At 55.9% G+C, this 18,115-nt stretch overlaps 1 protein-coding gene across 5 annotated transcripts in view; it reads left to right on the forward strand.

Moving 5' to 3' along the window:
* Window positions 1-367: 367 nt before the first annotated feature.
* Window positions 368-18,115, forward strand: part of RPH3A (rabphilin 3A) — a 37,958-nt gene continuing 20,210 nt past the window's right edge. The window contains exons 1-5 of one of the 5 annotated variants that reach the window (XM_076352834.1): window positions 368-595; window positions 871-980; window positions 11,066-11,310; window positions 11,863-11,877; window positions 12,701-12,844. In XM_076352834.1, the coding sequence (XP_076208949.1) occupies window positions 11,234-11,310; window positions 11,863-11,877; window positions 12,701-12,844 (236 nt within the window). In that variant the 5' untranslated portion in view covers window positions 368-595; window positions 871-980; window positions 11,066-11,233. Of the gene's footprint in view, window positions 596-870; window positions 981-1,630; window positions 1,701-4,138; window positions 4,156-4,993; window positions 5,040-11,065; window positions 11,311-11,862; window positions 11,878-12,700; window positions 12,845-18,115 lie in introns of those variants that run through there. The other 4 variants (XM_076352833.1, XM_076352838.1, XM_076352836.1 and 1 more) reach the window with 4 other exon arrangements.

Below are 18,115 nucleotides of genomic sequence, written 5' to 3' on the forward strand. Positions count from 1 at the left end.
CTCTCTAAATAGTTGAGCCTGGAAGAGAAGAAGATGTCCATCAATGAATGCCAATCAAGATTCAACCTTGAGTGGTGGAATACTTTCCTCGCTGAAGGCAGGAACATGCTCCATCCTTCAAGAATTTCTGTCTCTCCAAGGATTTCTTTTTAAATCCAAAAAAGTAGGATTTTCATGAAAGGCTTACTTGCAACTGGTTAAAAATCTTTTATATATACGCGGTGAAATCCAGCTATAGGAATGAGAAACTTTCCTTCCCCCCCGACTCAGGCATCCTACCCTTGGCCATGGCTGAGCGTTGCTCAAAGCCTGTCGGTCTCCTCCTGCTCGCAGAGGCAGCCCAGGGCCATGTCTCACCCCCTCGGCTTTATCTCGCAGCATCCTTTTATCCAACTTTTTAATTAACTTTCCCTCCTTGGCCTCTCGTGCTGAGATGTCAGGCCAGCTCTGATTTCCGATCCATCTTGCCGGCAGATGATCCGTCCACCTTGCTTCACCTGGCAAGAGATGATGCAGGAGCAACTGGCAGGAGATCTTCTGGAAAGTCATGAAAGCCCAAGGATGTTACGGTTCCCCGCTGGAATATCAAGAGTAGGTAAGATGGGGCTGCTAGAGCTGATGAACTTGGCACGAAAGCACATTTGCGAGCTGGGCTCCATCCCAGCCCGGCTCCAGCTCGCTCCCGGCTGTGAGCTGAGTCCCCCACCCTCCGCATGGTCCCTGCTGCAGGGGGAGGGAGGTCAGAGTTTTCTGGCTGGGCGGGTGGGTTCAGGCTGCTGCCCCTTTCAGTTTATAAAGCCATGGGTGCCTCAGCTCAGGAATTGGGTTCCCTCTATGCTCTAAATCACCTGTTTTCCTGGTTCCCTGCAGTAACTATCCCTGCAGACAGGATCGGTGCTCTCCCGAAGGTCTGAGCGGTGCTGAAGTCGTGTAGAGCTCGGCCAGAGGCAGTGTGTTCCCCGCCTGCGCACGGGGCTCAGGTTGGTCTGATTAGGGTTAATCTGGGCAAGGGCTACCGGGTTGTGGGATCCCCCTGTGCTGCTTAAACCCGAGTGTGTGGGCCGAAACCCCAGTGATGGGGAGCCCGGCCAGGCAGGCAGCTCCCACAGCTTTTGGCTGATGCTGCAGGCGGTGCGTGGGGGAAGCGCCTGCCCTGCTTCGGGCCCTCACGTGCAGGTGGGGGGATGCTGGTGCAGGCAGCTGGGGGTCTGCGGGCAGGGCTGGGGGAGATGCCCAAAGCTCAGTCTCTCCCAGGGGGTGCGTGTGTGGGTGTGCAAAAAACTGCTGTGTCCTTCAAGGGTGGGGAGGGAGGGGATGGGAGAGGGGATGGGAGAGGAGGAAGAATGGGAGAGGGGGAGGGATGGAGAGGGGATGGGATGGGATAGGGGAGAGGATGGGCAGAGAGGAGGTGCCGCTGCCTCTAACCCCCCCAGCAGCTCGCTTGCGGGAGCCGGGGGGGGGGAACACGACCCGCCCCGCTTTTGCAAAGGGGCTGCGCCCCGGGGCGGGGGCGGCTCCCCGGGGCGGGCAGCGGAGCGGGGCCGGCCCCGGCCGTGTCCCCTCCCCGCGCCGTCCCCGCGCCGCTCCGCAGTGCTGCCGGCGGAGCCGCGCTGCGCCGAGCCCGGCCCAGCCCAGCCCTGCGCGGGGGGAGAGGCCGGCGGCGCCGCGGCCCCCCCGGCCCGGCGGGACCCCGGCCCCAGGTAAGGGGGCGTCGGGGCCCCCCCGCGGCGCTGGAGCCGGGTGTGGGAGCGGGGAGAGCGGCAGCCGGGGGCGGGGGTGGGGGGGAGAGGTGTCTCGTCGCTCCTCTTCCCCGGGCTGGAGCCCCGGGGCGGGCAGGGGGGAGCCGGGGGCGGCCCTGGGGGTCCCCGCTCCGGAGGGGCAGGGGTCGGGATGCAGATCCGGGGATGCTCGGCCAAAGGCAAATCCCCTCGCACCCTGCTCGCCTGCCTGCAGGGAGCCGCCGGCCGGGGAAAGTTGCAGCGTCCCGGAGCTGTGCGGGCGGTGGGTGACCTGCCCACGGCCGCGTCTCCCGTGGGAAGCCGGTGGCAGCAGCCGGAGCTGGCACCCGGCTTGTGCACGGAGCTGGCATCGCCCCTTCGGCGCGTTGTTGCAGGTGGAGGGTTGCTCTGGTTGGTGCTTTTGGACTTCGCCGTGTGCGGGCAACTTTTGAGCATGTTGGGCATTTGGGGTTTTTGAATCCCTGAAATTGTCTCTTGTCCCTGTCCCTGGAATATGAACAGCGAGAGCCGCGATGGCAGCGGGAGCTGAGCCCCCTCCCTGGGTGCCTGCCAGCGGCGGGGTTCAGAGACCGTCCTGGCCCCGGAGCGGAGAGCGTGCTGCGAGGGTGCTTTGGGTTTTCTGCTCCCCGTTAGGGCTCTGAAAGGGCATCGCTGGCTGGCTCAAGGGCTTTAGCAGGTGCCTTCTCTGCTCCTTTCCCAGGACAGACAAAAGTGTTGCAAACGGCATTAAAACCTATTTGGAGTCGTAGCCTGAAACCTCCTGGAGGCAAATCCAGCCACCTCGGAAAATAGGCTGAGGCTGCTAATGCTGCTGTTCCCAGGGACAGGTTGTTTCAGAGGGGGGACCCGATTATCTTTCTCGCTGGTGTCTTTCTATTAATTCTGGTTTCAGGTATAAACTGGAGCAGCAATTTGTCTTTGAGCAATTAACACTTCTTCATTTCACTGCTAAACAGCTCTGAGCAAGGCGACTGCCCTGAATGTGGCTCTGCTTTGGGCTTGGTCCATGCTTCACTGTCCCTGGGATCTAAAAAGTGTGTGTGGGTCAGCCTGATCCCCCCTTCTCGGGAGGCTGCAATAAAAAAAAGATAATACGGGGATTCAAAACGTGGACAATTGGCTCCAGGGATGCAAAGATGATAACAGATGAACCATTTGCTTTAATTACTGGTATCAAAAGCCCAGGCTGCAGCTTAGCCTGAAAATAAATATTGTTAATGTTGTGATACTGGGCTTTATTTCATGATGCATCATTCATTTGGTAGGGATTTAGTGAGCTGCTCGCTTTTGCTGTAGGGGCTGACTCAGGAGATCTGCGTTCAGCCCTTCCGTGGGGATCAGCCTGGGGCATGTGGGGCTGTGGGGCTGAGCCCCACATGCTGAATTGGGGATTGCTGTGGCATCCTGTGGGCACTTTGCTGGGCATCCCCCAGGAGAGTCGTGCTGGGTGGGCGATGCTCGTCCGCAGCAGCCCCGCAACTGGGCGAGTGTCAGCCGCCTCCAGCAGAGCTGTGCCGGCTCCGTGCCATGCGGCGGGAGCTGTTTGCCATCACCTGTGTGTGTGGTCTGTGGGATGGGCTTCCAGCAAAGCCCCCCTGCATCAGACCCACCAACCCTGTTAGGAGCAACCCACCTGGGTGCAAATACCATCCCCTGCTTGGCATTGGCTCCAGCCTGCTGTTCGGCTTTCTCCTCCTTCGCAGTCTTGCTTTTGCACTGCCCCGGCTCCCGAGGAGAGCCGAGAAGTGTGCTGAATGTGGAAAAAGCACGTTTTATTTGTGGAAGCACCCTTTGCAGTGAGGGTGAAACCCAGGAGCCCATTGCGGAACTCTGCTGCGCCTCCGTGGCCGCGTGGGTACGTGTGTGCTGGTGTTAAATATTCCCCAGTATTGGAAAGGGCAAGGGGAGGAAAACTGCTGAGGAAGGGTGAGGGGACTCACAGCTCTGGAGTGTCTTTTTGTGCTTAAGTTTTGAGGGACTTTCTCTGGGACCTGAAAATGAGATGGTCCTCCGTGCCCGCTGCAGGTCCCGGCGGCTGTGCTGGCAGCAGAGACCCTCTGCTTGCTCGCCAGCGCTGCTGGTGGCCCAGGCCCGGTGCCCTCCTCCTGCCTGCAGACAGGTGACGATGTCACTGCAGTCATTGCCAATTAGTGATAATAGGTAATGAATCACTCCAGGTGGTCCCAGCCGAGCACTCAAGGTCTGGGCGGGGAGGAGAGCTCTGCTCCCCGAGGCAGTGCCCCCAGGACCAGCCTGATTAATTCCCCCATCCTCCTTAAAGCTGGAGACTGGGGAGTGGCTGGGGCTAATGACCATGATGGTTTATAACGTTCATGTGCTGGAAGTTGCCTCGGCTCCGTCTCTGTCGGTACTCTGTGTGGATCTGAGCAGCACCGCTCTCCGCCAGCCCCGGGAGGTGGGTACAGACTCTCCCCTTTGGGCCCAATGTGTCGGTGATGGGGGGCAGGTATGGCTGCATGAAACCAGATGCTTAATGAGGGTGTGTGGGGAGAGAAAGGAGCTGGATTTAGCGACCGGGGAAGTTGGGAGCCCAGCGTCTCCCAGGGTGGTGCAGACGCCGAGCTGGGCAGCCGCATGCTCCTCTCTGCCAGTGGCTGGGCTCCCCGTGGCTCTTGGGGAGGGTCAGGCTGCGGTGCCAGGGGGACCCCCTCTGCACAGGCGTGTTGTGGGGTGCCTGGCTCCGCATGGCTCCTCTGCCCCAGCCTGGCCCTGGCTGGGCATCCCTGCTGCCCCTGAGGAGGGCAGGTTTGCAGCTGTGAGCATCCTTCGCCCAGGGACGTGGTCTGGGGATGGGGCACATGCCCACCCCTGGCTATTGCACCTGTGGCGCAGCGCGATGCCGTGGTCCTCGACCACCGCTGGGGCATCTTGCGGGGACTGTCACTGCCTTTGGGAAGCAGCCCCCGGCAGAGAGCAGGACCTGCTGCCTCCGAGCACGCTTTGCATCGCTGGGCTCGTGAGTACTTCCCAGCCTTTTCACATCGCTAAACTTCCTTCAGCTGCTGCTGCCGTTGTTGCATGGGGGTCCCTGCGCTGGCACCCCTGATGGGGCCGGTTCATCCTGACGGCTCCGGCTGCGTGCTCCATCCCCAGCGGTGCCTGAATTGAGGGTGGCGTGCTGGATCGGTGCAGCAATCTGTTGCTAAGCAGCCTTCGGAGCAGCTCTGCCGTGGCAAGAGGAGCGATGGCAATGCCGCCGCTGCAATTAATAGCGCCGGGTAGGCTTGGGGTGCGCTCGGGCATTGCCTGGCCGGAGACCCCCAGCTCCAGCAGCCACGGGTGAGTCGTACAAACCCAGAAGTGATTTTTTTTTTTTTTTTTTTCCCCCCCCACCATTGTCTTTCCTGCAATTAATCAATGAGAGTAAATCCTCGTGACAGCATCATAACAGTGTTTGGTTTGTGAAGGAGCTGCTGGAGGAAATGTCAACGTGCTGTTTAAATGAAATTGACTGTGCGCTGCTGCTCAGCTGCCTTGGGATGGGTCTTTGTCTGGAGGATGACAGGGAGCTGGGAATTAAGGGGGAGGGAAAAAAAAGGCATCTCAGCACCTTATGTGAATTTGAAGGTGGCAGAGGCATTGGCCAAACCGAAGGCATTGGTGTTCGGGTGGGCTCCTAGCCCTGTTGCTCTGGGCTGGGCTGCGGTGTGGATTTAGCTGGAGGGCAGTGGAGGCAAGAGCAGCCCCATGGGCTCCTGCACGCTGCATGGGTGAATGCCCCGTGCTGTCGAGCAGCGTGCTGGGTCGCGGAGGTCCTGTCCTGGCGTGCCGTGGGGCTGGGTGGATGGGTGCCCTGGACAGGCTGCTGCTGGGTGGGCTCCCGCTGGGTGGGCTCGCAGGGGCAGCCATGGGATTGGGGCACTAGAGGATGGCCAGGACTTTCATTGCTTTGCATTTCTTGTATGTCTCTGATCTGTGGATCGCTGTCACCTGAGGACTGCGATCACCATCAGTTACCTGTGGGGCCACATTTAGCCTTAATTAACCAACTGGTGCTAAGCTGGCCTGGGAAGTTGTGGGGCCTTTTTTCCCTATAAGGGTCTGGCATGGGGACAAAGGATGAAATGACCTGGGTTTAGGACTCGCCGGTTCTGGGTCTTTCCCGAAAGCTGAATTTCCAGGACCCCTGGCCCTCGCTTTGCCGCAATGCGGTCGGAGGGCTCTGCGCCCCCGGGGTCTGATCCCAGCTTGCGCCGTCTCGCACCGGAGCAGCAGCTGGGGTGCGCGGGTCCCCACGGGAGCACGGGCAGCGTGTGCCGCCATGGCTGTGGGTCACTCGGAGCTTCACCTGGAGTCACAGGGTGACTGTCCTGCTGTCCCGTGCCCTGATGCCAGATCTGTCCGGGTGTCTGTGGGTGGCTCCGGGCCAAGCAGCTTCAGTTTGCCGCTTCCACATGTTTTTGTTAGCTGAGATCTGCCTCTCTTCTTTCTTTTTTTTAAAGGAAAGTCTCGAACATGGGCTGTTTCCTGAAGTGCCATCCATAAAGCAGCTTGCCCAGTTTTGCCCAGACTTTCTGAAACGATTTGCATGAGAGATGAGACAAAGCGCGGATGCTGGCTGCCTGGGGATGTTGGGATTTGAGGGACTTTTGGTGTGCGGGACCCTGAGGGGCTGGGCTGCCCTCCTGCCCCTCCATCTCATCTGCTGATTATTTTGCAGCATTACACAGCTGCTTCAGCAGTTGTTTTGGGGCTATTTACACCTTTTTTTTTCTCCCCTCTGCAGGTAAATCCATTAGTACCGAATCCTGCCTGATCCTGGAGGGGAGTGAGCACCCCGCTGTCTGCTTGGGCAGCTCTCTGTGGCCCCTATAGCTGCACACATATGCCATAGGGGATGCTGTGGGGTGTGCGTGGCTCCTGTGCTGGGCAAACTCCTTTTCCTGGGAAAGAAAGAGCCTGGGTGTTGCAAGGTGCTCGGGGCAGAGCTGGACGCAGGGTGCAGAGTGTCTGCACCAGGGCTCCAGCCGGCACCTGGGGTCCCCTACGGCTTGCGCAGCTCTTCTGGGCGTCAGGCACCAGCCCTGGTGCTGGGGCATGGAGGAGGGCAGGATCCGGCCCTGATGGACTCGTGAGATGGCAGCAAATGTTGCCGCTAGCTGGGAGAGAGCACCACCTAAAAATGGTGTTTGGGGGTGCTTGTGCCCGCTGAGAGGCAGGGAGGCACGCGGTTCCCATCCCAGGGCTGCTGGCGCGTCCCGGCTTCTGCATTTGCTCTTCTCACCGCTTGGCTGGGGGGGTTCCCAATGGGTCCTTGTCACCCCAAAATACACACCCCTTCTCCCTGGGTGTGGGGCTGGGGAGCCCCATCAGAAAATCACGTGCTCATACCCTGTTTTTCCCTCCCCATCCCCAGCTCTGCCATCCAGCTGGTGAGCGTAAATCAGCTCCCATGCGCGGGCTGGCCTTGGAGCTGGCGTGAAAACCCCATCAGCCTGGTGTTTGGATCCGTTCAAGTTCAGAACCTCCTGTTTGGCGATGTCACGCCGAAATAACCTCTCACTTGGCATCTGAGCGGCAGTTTGGGTTATTTGTTTGGGGTCTGGCTGCTGGCGGTGAATAAGAAGCTGCTGCCAATGCTCTGTCTGCAAGTGTGTTTCGCCGAGTGAATGGACAGGCTCTAAAACCTGCTCTTTCAAACCAGATTAATCGCATTAGGCTTTGTCAATGCAAAAATTACCTCATCATTGGCACTGGCAGGTGGTGTAGAGCAGCAGACTTATTCAATATTTAAGAAAGCTGCATTGCAGAGCTGAGAAGGCTGGAGAAATAGGTTGCCTGTGTCAGTGTCTTTGCTGGTGGAGAAGATCTCTGCAGGCACCGCCAAGTGTGAAATGTTGAGCTTACCGTAAAAACCTGATTATTGCACTGGGAGTCTTTGAAATACTGAATTTTCTGTTTTCTACCTCGGTATGTTATCTCCAGACGGCTAAACCGGTGTGTTTGGGCAGCCCTGTAATGGTCTCTCTTTGCAGATGCCCGGTTGGTGGCGGCAGTGTGGGTCCCTCCGGTGGCTTTGGGTCCTGCCTGGGGCACCTGCTGCCCCATGTCCCTCCTGGTGCCCACGGGGCAGGATGGGCTCCGACCATGGGGTTCACGCCGTGGGGCTCCCGCTACCTTTCCCTGCCCACCCAGGGCTGCTGGAGGACGAGGGGCACCCGCCAGTTGCTGACGCTGCATCCGCTTGATTTTGGGTGCTGGCAGTGGGCCCGTGAATTGGCACCTCTTGGCTCAGAGCGAGCAGGGTCTGAGCACAGGACGACAGCACTGGCGGCTTGGGGAGAGGCAGAGTGATTCATGGAAGACATTCAATCCCTTTTTATTAAGGCATGATAGAATTCATGGGCTCCGTCATACAGAAGTAATGGAGCAGTGTGATTAGAGTCATGTGGCTCTTCCTTAAGGCCAGAAATTAAGACCTTGCTTCTATTCCTGGCTCTGCCTGGGACATGCCGTGTTCGCGCCAGTGGGAGCTGCCACCTCGCTCCTCCCGACCTCTGCTTGCAATCGGGGAGCCTCGAGCAGCCAGCACCACGCGGGGACAAGAGGGACCTGGGGGAGCAGGTCCTGGGACCCTTTGGGGACAGCCAAACCCTGGAAGGTCTTGGCATCCTCCTAGGATGGGATATTTCAGTTTCATTAACTAAATGCTGCTGCATCCCATCAATCACGACTTGGATTGCCACATCCTTTTGCTTGTGAGCCAGGATTTGGTGGGGGGGAAAAAGCCACCGTGAGCTGTTATTTTGTTCTTTACTGTGCACTAAAAATGCAGAACCAAGCATTAGGACGAGAAAGAGTAGTTGCTGGAAGTAATGCAAAGTAGATCTTCAAAATCTATTATTTATAGGCAGAGGGAAGGGCTTGTGTATTCTTCCAGGAGCCGTCCCTGGGCTCTTCTCCATCCGCAACAAAGTGAAACACCCGCGGCCTCTCTATTATTAGCAGAAAGTTCTAGCTGGGGGAAAGAGTTTTCCTCCCTGCCGGCTGAAGTGCCAGTGATCGCTCTACCCTCTTCGCTAGGAGAAAACAGGGATTTTTCCCTATTCTTTGCGGGGCTGGGGTGGCCACTCCTGCTCCGCGTGACCTTGGGCAAGTCCCTTATCTGCCTGTGCCTCCCCAAAAATGGGTGCCGGTGGCATGGTGCTGCCCTTCCAGGGCACCCCATTAAATCTGCGTGCAGCCCCGCAAGCCCCCCTGCTCCCGGCCGTGGCGGGACCCTAAATCCCCAGCAGGAGTTTGCTGCTGCAGTGCAGATTGTGGAGGTGGCGGTGGGGATGTAAATGAACAATTTGCTTATTTAACTGACCTTGTCAATCAGAGCCTTCTGGTCTGGCACAGGAATAGTCGCTGTATGGAACCAGCAGAGCACTAATTACCCCATGTGCTTCACTTTTTTTTTTAATATGTATATTTTTCTATATTTTTGGAAGTTATCAGTGAAGCAAAGGTGATCCTCAAATCTCTGCTGACCCTTCAGAGGCTGATGGAGAAACCCCTGCAATATTGCAGAGCAGAAAGCAGAGGATGGGAATTATTTTTCCCCCTTTCTGGGAACGTTGCACTTTTTTTTGTGTGTGGCTTGCAGTTTGTGATTTCAGTGGGGTGGTTTTGCAAGCTCCCGTTTTCCATCCTCTCCTTGGGACAACCTCCCCAGTGCTCCTGTTGGAGTTTTGCTGAGAGCTGGAGTCGCTTTGTGCCCTGTAAAGGTGCATTTGCTGGGTCTGGGCTGAGCTCCGGTCCTGCTGGGACCCACGGGCAGCTCTGGGACGCTGGCTTCGGTGCTGGGATGTGGCGGGACGTGGGCAGCTGAGCGGTTCCTTCCAGCCGGGGAGGAGTCTGGGGCAGCATCTTCCCAGGGCAGCAGGTTTGGGAGGATGAATGGCCCACGGGCTGGGAGCAGCCCTGCTGCCCGCGGGCCGGGCTCTGCGGAGGGGTTTGGGGTTTTATGTTTTTGCGTTGGTTGGTTGTTTGTTTTTAGTTCTTCTGCAGGCAGGAGAAAGCCATTCAAATGCAGGTGCTGCGAGAAATGCAGGCGGGAGGCTGCTGCCGCGGGGGGGATCCCAGCGGGTACCCTGTGCCAGCTCCGCTTCAGCGCTCTGCAGAGGAGATGGATGGGGGGAAAATCCCGCAAATGGGAAATAGTTGAGCTCACAAAAACTTTCCCCCATTGGCGGGGGGTCCTAATGAAGGAGTGATTCGTATCGTCCTTGGTGCCTTGTGCTCTCCTTAGTGCTGCAGTAAAGCCAACCCCTCGGTGGATGGATTGCCTTTTCTCTTCTATTTCCACCTTAATAACTGTAAAGGGAGGCTCGACCTGAGCTTCTCCCTTTGCAAGCGATATCTTGTGGGCGATGCCATCCGTGGACCCACAAGCTGCACCTGCTGCTCTTGGGGACCATCCCGAGATGGGTCCAGGCGTGACGGTGACTTGCGGCATAATTGCAGCGTCCCCTGGCACCCCACGGGCTGGGCAGGGGTGAGGGGCGGCGCAGGAGGATGGATCCTGCCCTGCCCTTGGCTGGGGGACACTGCTCTGCCTGCGGTGTTCGCCCTGTGTAAAAGCACTGGTTTTCCCCCAGAAGAGACGATGGGACGGATGGATCCGTCCCCGCGCCATGGGCAATGCTGGTTGGCATCGGCTCGGGCTTTGCCATCCAGTCCCTGACCCGTGCAGTGGGTGGGGGCGGTGGGTGGAGGGGGAAAACCCCCAGAAAGTGGGGATAAATAAGCGCTCGTGTTCTGAATTTTACATCAATTTGTTTTTTAATAAAAACTGTCAGTTTTGCCGAAAGGAGAAGGGTTTGGAGAGGTTCCTTTTTGATGAGTCTTGTGGAGATGAGTAGACAGAATATCATCTTTGGGTCCTGTTGCCGCATCCTCCTTCAGTGCCTCTCCCGGTTTCATTTTGCAAAAACTTTAGTAAACAAAAATGAAAAAGGAGGAGTTTTGTTCCAGAGGGAATGTGGTTTGGGGGAGGACAGCAAGACGTGCTGGGCTTTGGGGGGAAGTTTCATAGTTTGTAGATTTTTCTCTGAAACAGAAACATCCTCTTCCCTCCCAGCTCTGAAGCCTCATAATTAATGTGAGGTCAGGTATCTCATTAATTACATCCACACTGAACGTGGCTGTGTTGCCCTCCTGGGAGGGTAGCGGTTGTAGGCTCCTGTGTCTCGTGCATGATATCGAGACAGCAACTAAAGTGACATTCCTGTTCCTCTCCCGCTCCTCTTAATGCCAAAAATAAAGCCCTGCCCGGTGTGATTTTGTGTTTTTTGTTGTGGTTTTTTTTTTTCCCCCTACAGCCTGGCTGAAAGCACCAGGTTCCTTTTGTCGGCATCGCTGCTCTCTGAGAGCACGGGCAGACGAGCAAGTGATTGACTTCCCACGCGTTCTGAGTCGGCACTCATCGGCAGAGCACCGGTGTGCCCAAACTCGCTCTGCGTGTCCCTGCATCCCCTCGGCAGCCAGCGATGACCAACGCGGTGGTGGGTGGCAGCTCTGACCGGTGGATGTGCCCCAGCGACAGGACCATGTCTCTCCGGGCCAGGTGAGAGGAGGGGGCTGGGGTCGCAGGGATGCTGCTGGTGCGGAAGGGAGGAGAGTCCCCGGGGGTGGGAGGCGATGCGGGTGCAGCCGCCCTGGTTCCTTTTCTGGGGACATTGGGAATTGGGTTTGCACCGGTTAGATGGGGACGTTTTGCCCTGTTGCCTCCTAAACCGCCTGAGAAAAGTGGTGGGGATGGACCCACGGGTGTGCACGCACCCCTGTGCCGACGAGGAGCCTTGTCCATCCCGATGCCCTCCAACGCGGCTGCCGTGCAGGGTGGTGCTGCATCCCACTGCGTGGCAGATCTCCATCCCGGCTGGATGGGTGGTGGCAGCACCCACGGATGGGTGCTGGTTTTGGGTGCCCGGATGATGCAGGGGCTGGGGGAAGCTTGTGTTCGGAGCTTGCTGCTCTGCGCTGCTTTGGAGGAGCAGCGGGGGTCCACGGAGAGGGACATGCTGTTGGGGACGGTCAACCCCAAGGCGGGGAGAGCGCTGGCCTCATCCCTTCTCTCACCTAATCCTTGTTCCCTCTCTTTCCCTGTGCCTCCCAGCAGCGAGAAGGAGCAGTAAGTATCTTGCTTGCTTTTTTTTTTGGCCTATTGCTCTTCACCTGCTACTCTAATGGTCTTGAGAGAACAGGAAAAATCTTGCCCTGGATGCAGGAATAAAGCAATTAATTTTGGGAAGTGTTGAATAGGGTTTTAATGAATTTTAAGGTTTAAGACCATGCAGGTCTGCTCAGCCCAGGGGGAAAGACCCAGGAAAGGTCTTTAGATGAGCAGAAAGATGAGGGGAGGAGAGGCCTTTTGCCTCCTTTGTTAGCGTTGCCCCTCTGCCACCTGCTAATTTGCAGGGCTGAGTGGCAGACGTTACCGTGTCACCAGGTTAAAGCTGCCTGACGCCCAGGCTGCGCTCGCTGTGCGAAAGGATCTTTGGAAATGACGGTAGGAGAGGAAAAACTCTGATGTTTGATGAAATGTACCCCAAAAAACCCCTCCTGCTCCTGTGGCCATCGCCCTGGTACCACAGCTCACTGGCAAACCTGGCGTTACATGGCAGAGAGCAGGGTGCAAAATTAGCCACGTCAGTTGATGCTTAACATGGAAATAATGAGAATACTTTTGAAGAGGAAAGGGGTTTTCTCCATATGAAACAAGTGTTTCTATATGAAACCTCCCCAAAATGGAAATAAGAGCTTCCAGCTGGTGGGTGGGGGCCATTTGCAGGCTTCCTGCTAGAAGAGAGCTTGGAGGATGGGGAGATATCGTACCCCTTCTTCCCTGGCCTTGGGAATTGGTGCCTGGCTATTGCCCACACACGCGTGTGATTGCACATGTGCATGCACACACATGATCTGTGGACGAAGCCCTGGCCCCCCTCTCCCCGCAGGCTCCCCGCTGGCTGGGCAGCACGGGGTGGCCAGCCTGACCGGCAGCGCAAGAGCGAGGAGTTGACGGACGAGGAGAAGGAGATCATCAACCGAGTCATCGCCCGGGCCGAGAAGATGGAGGAGATGGAGCAGGAGCGCATCGGGTAAGGTGGTGGTGGCACCGGCACCGCGCTGGTGGGACGGGAGGGACCCCACGCCTTGCCGGTGCTGGCGGGGGAAAGCGCTCGCCTGGCTGCTTTCCTGGCCAGCAGCTACTGCGCTGACTGCACTGCAGTGTTTCTCCTGAAAGGGAGCCTGCGGGGGATCTTTTTGAGCTGGCGTTGGTCCTTGGCCAGGAGGAACCTGTAAGCAGGGGAGGGAGCCGCTTGGCATGCTGCTGCCGCTCGGTGTGCCGCTGTGTTCTAGACCAAGAATTTATAGTCTCATCGATTTTCTTTTTTTCTTTTTTTCCGGTCCAGAAGGGATCATTAATAACATCTCATTTCGGGGAGCGAGGCTGCTGCTGCTTGCCCCATCCTGAGCCTGAGCATCCGTGAGTGCAGGCAAAGCCATGGCTCACCAAAAGGTGTTTTGTCTTGTTTTGGGAACACGGATGGATCCATCGCCCCCTCCAGCAGCGTGTCCCGGCGGTTAATCCCTCCTGCCACCCAGAAATGAGCTGTCTGTGGAGCTGAATAGGTCTGAGTGTTGCCCAGCCTTGGGGCTGGCCACGTGTTGGGACCAGCTCCTGGGGGGGCTGGGGATGCTGGCGCTGCCCCAACCACATCTGTGGTGGGGTACCCGCCATCGCTGGCGGGTGCTGCGGGCCTCCCCGGTGCTGATGCACCTGGCCTGGAGCAGAGGGCAAGACGTGCCTGTGTTTGCTTTTATTGCATCTCTACCCTGCCTGGGCAAAGGTGCCAGGCGAAATAATGCTAATAATTAGGTATCAACTTGCTGTGCTGGGGATGGTTTTCTGGAGGGGATCTCCATAATCCTGTTTGTCAGGCGTCATGCCTTTTTTCATTACAGAGGAGCGTTTTATTCTTGTTGAGCTTAAGCATCGACTACTTTTCCCTGCAAGGTTGGGGGGGGGAAATACTCAGGCCCAGGCAGGAACTGTGCTCTCTGCCACTTCGGAGAACGTCAAAGCCCCTCTCGTAGCTCAGGGACAGCTTTGCTCAGCAAACAGGCACGTGGCCCTGCGGGGCAGCTGTTTGGTGAAACGCAGAGAGGACCTGCCTGCGCCCGCAAAGCCTCGCGCCACAGCCGGAGCTTTAATCCATCACCCTGGCTGCTTAATAACCCTTAAATATTGAATGTGTTTGTGATGCAGGCACGGGGTGCTCCAGCTGCAGCACGCAGTCTTCCTCGGTGGCTGCAGCCCGTTGCCTCCTAAGTGGTGGATTTATTTACTTGTTTTTAGAAATGCGTTGTTAGGAGGAGGTCTGTGAACAGCTTAGGCAGGTATCGCCTCAACAGCAGCTGTTCCTGCTGCCTGGGGCTTGGCGTGTGCCCCATGGCTGTGCTGCTTCCCTGGGCTTGGAGGGGGGCTGCCCCTCCGGCCGGCATTGCCTTGCGTTACAACGTGCAACGCTTTTCCTCTGCTGGCTTTCTGGCAGAAACCAGGTGAAAGTAGCTATGAATGGTGGTGATTCATTCTGGAAAAGTGCTTACAAACAGCATTTCCCCAGCTTTGCACGTTTGCAGCCCAGTAAGAATTACTCTCAAACGTGATGCTCTTTGGATTATGCTTAAATCAACTTTAGCAAGGCGGGGGAGAGAGGGTTTTTTTTTTCCTTGCATCATGCATTCCTGCAGCTGTCTGCAAACCTGCAGAAGCTCTCCCTTTTACCTTTGTTAGCCGAGTCAGAGGAGGTTTCTCATCCTCATTCATGAAAAAGCCGGGCGGAGGACTTCGTGCTGTACTCAGAGTAGAGCAAGGGAAGGCTGGCGGATGTGCAGTCGCAGCTGATTTGCCTCCTGCATGTAGGCGTAGCAGGAGCCTTGCCAACTCCTTTGTGTTTGTTGGCTTGCACAACAAGAGCTGTAGGATGTGCAGCTACAGAAATATGGGACAGCATCTATATCAGTCTCTTGCAGAATGGCCCATTCAGAAGCTGCTCGGATGTTATCCAGGATAGCTCCTTATATTACAAAATAATCCGGGTTTGCCCGGCTGGCCTCTGGCAGGGATGCAGCGGTTGCGAGAGTGTCCCTCGGTCAAACAGGCTGCTCTAGGGAGGTGACCCTGGAAAGCCTGATTTTCTGCAATTTTCTGGGATTTTCTATTCCTGTAAGGGGGGGGAAAAAAAGGAAGATCCATTAAAAACCTGGTTTTGGTTAATATAAGGAATAGCTTACATGAAGCGAATGCGCCTTCCAAAGGGGAACATGTGGTAGATACTTGGAGTTGTCTTAATAAGTGGATTGTGTTTGGGGGGGTGCCTTTGAGCTTTACATATAATACTTGAGCAATCGTGAAGTCTACAGGTGGGTGCTGGCTGCAAATGAACCTCCTTGTGCCTTGAAGTCCCTCCTGATTTAGTGCCATCCATCTCCTGCCCTCTCGTGTCCCCTCTCCTGTATCCGCCGTCCCATGAGCCCCTTACTGTGGCCGGCTGGAACAAATTGATGCTGCTTGTTGAGAAGATGTTTGTGGAATCAGAATTCATGTCAAACCCAGCTCAAATTAATCTAGAGAAAGAGAGTATTTTTAGCACAGGGGGTGGATGGAGGCCCGCGGGATATGTGATCTGGATGCTGATGAGGATTGTAGGACGGGAACGCTTTGGTGTGTGGTTTTTTTTTTGGCTGGGTCATTGTCTCATAGCAGAGAGAAGGATAATAGGAGCTGAAATCATCTTAAACAGCAATATAGCAAGAGTGCGTCAGGCGTGAGCTGATGAAGGACTTTGCAACTGCCTGGGGATTAGGATAGTCCTTTGGGCCAGTTTAAGGGCACAGGGGCTGAAAGCCAGCGGGCAAAGGGTTTGGAGGGCAAAGCGGACCTGTGGCAGGGACGGATCCGTTCTCGTCCCTTCTCCCTCCCCACTTGGCCTGGGCTTGTGCTTGGGGGGTCCCTGCGGTGACTCTGTGCTGTCTCCTGCTGTGATGCTCTGGCGGCGGCAGTGGTGGTGGTGGTGATGCTCCAGCTGTGGTCCATGAGGAGCCTGTTCCTCCCAGCTGACACAGGAGCACCTGCGGGCACTAAGTCGCTCTGTTATGCACTTATAATTAGGTGCTATCAATAACCCACCGAGTCTGCTCTGCTGCCTAATGAGGTCCATCATGCTCTTGGCATCGAAGAAAATATCTTAAACCACGCAAAGTTAGAAATTGCTTTTTCTGGAGAGCGCCTTGCGGCACGGAGCCGGTTCTCCCAGGGGTGATGTGACACATCGCTCCTGGATCTGGCCGTGCTCCTGCCTGGGTGCAGCTATTCCCTTCCTTCTGGTCCCCTCCAAAAGTGCGATGGTTTGAATGTCTCCCCATGGGTCACAGCCCCTCACCTTTCCTCCGAGAGGACCAGCTATAAAGCAGGATTGCATTTTAATTTGGCTGCTTATTGCTGGGATGACACGTGCGTAATGCTGGAGCAGATGGCTGAAGTCACAGGGGATTAAGTCATTAACCTCGGTGGCCAGCAGCAGAGACGTTCTCTGGGGACCACAGTCTCATATCTTCTTCCTTGTGTTCAGACAACACAAAAATAAGAATAGGGGCCAGGAAGGGCAGGGTAGTTGCTGGGGGCAGACAGAAGCGTCTCCTGAGATGCCAACTTCTAGAAGAGACGAGGTTAATTCATGGCCAGAAGACAGCTCATGCGCTTCTTGAATTTTTTTGGATTCCCCCTCCCCCCCAAAAAAAAATCTCCCCTCTCATTTCTGAGACTGGGATGAACCTGCAAAATAACAACCCTCCTGTAACACATCACTGGAGGCAGCAAGCACCTGGAGTGCTGCACTAGCACGGAACGGGATACTTTGAAATGCATGAATCCCCCTGACCTCCTTGGGCATCTTCCCTCCATAGTGAGGGCTCTCAGCAGAGGATGAACTTTGAAAGTCGACCTGTAAAGCTCAAAGGATGCTTTGCCTTTAGTTACCTGTGCACTTGTAAGGGAAGAAAATTGCTTCTAATTTTTCATCCTGATTTTAATTATGTTTTCTTTAATCTGTAGCTTGGCTTCTTTTCTTGTCTCTTTTATACCATTAAAATTAGTCCTACTTTAATATTCAGCCCTTTAAGGCACATGATTTTCCCCACGGAGGCAAGTCAGTGCTTAATTCTGGAGGCAGTTTGTGACCTCCTTTGTGTTTTGCTTGAATTTTTTTGCCACGTAAGTGGTGGCTGAGTCCATCCCCGCTGTTTCCTGCGTGGGGCTGGGGAGCACTCAGCTCACGGTGCCCTGGGTCAGGTCCTTCTCCTGCCCCTGTGCAGCAGTTCATTGTCTGCTGCATTAAACGTCCTCCCCGACACGGTTTAAAACCCATTAGGCACGTCTTTAGCCGTTCGCTTCTGCAGAGTGGCAATGAATATTTAAACACAACAAACTCTTGCGTGCCTGTCCCGCTGTTAAGTCTTGTTTTCCAAGATCATCAGCACTCAGTGCCAGTGACTGTCTGTCCCTCTCTGGATTGCTCTGGTCCTAGCGCAAGAGAAAACACCGATGCCGTAGCACTGCTATCCTAGCTGGGATTCAGCCCAGCCTGAGGTGGTCCCTCAGCCCGGCGAGCAGCCTTCACTGTGTCCCTGTGGGACCCTCTGCCTGCCTGAAATCATGGGAGATGTTTGCAGGTCTTCCTCCAAATGCGAGCCCTTCCCCTGCCTGCGCCGGGGTTCCTGGGTGCGGGCAGGAGGCGGTAGGGAAGGCTTCCCACCAGCCCTCGCTGTCCCGGGGCTGCTCGCCTTTCTCTTCCAAACCATATTTATGGGGCCAGGCAGATATTATATTGTCAGGGGACTATTTTATTGCTGTTATCATCTCAGGTGCATGTTAAGCATTTCGGATATAGTGTATCGCCCGGTTCTTATATCTTGTTCCCATCAGTGACTAATACATATTTCTTTGGCAGATACCAGATGCTCTCCCTCTCTGCAGGGCTGTCTCCGGGAGCGGTGATGCTCCCGGGTGCTGGGCTTAGCCAGCTCTCTGCCACCGGCTTCAATTACTCCCCTCTTGGGCTTTTTTCTCTATTTTAACAATTTGAAGCATATTTCCTGCTCTTTGAAGTTAGTCTTACAGAAGCCAGAGGGATGGGCACTTTGAAGTGCGCATATTGGTAAGGAAGATGTTGCTGTAGTCCTAGAGACACTCAAGGGAGAGTGGAGAATTGGATGGCTATTTTATGTGCAGTAAAAATGAGGAACAAATGATATATAGGGGAGAGGGAGAAAAAAGCTTTTGGGAAGGCAGAAAGCTTGTTCCTGGC

The sequence above is a fragment of the Aptenodytes patagonicus genome, chromosome 15, assembly GCF_965638725.1.
Source record: "Aptenodytes patagonicus chromosome 15, bAptPat1.pri.cur, whole genome shotgun sequence".
In the NCBI taxonomy this organism is placed as follows: Eukaryota; Metazoa; Chordata; class Aves; order Sphenisciformes; family Spheniscidae; genus Aptenodytes; species Aptenodytes patagonicus.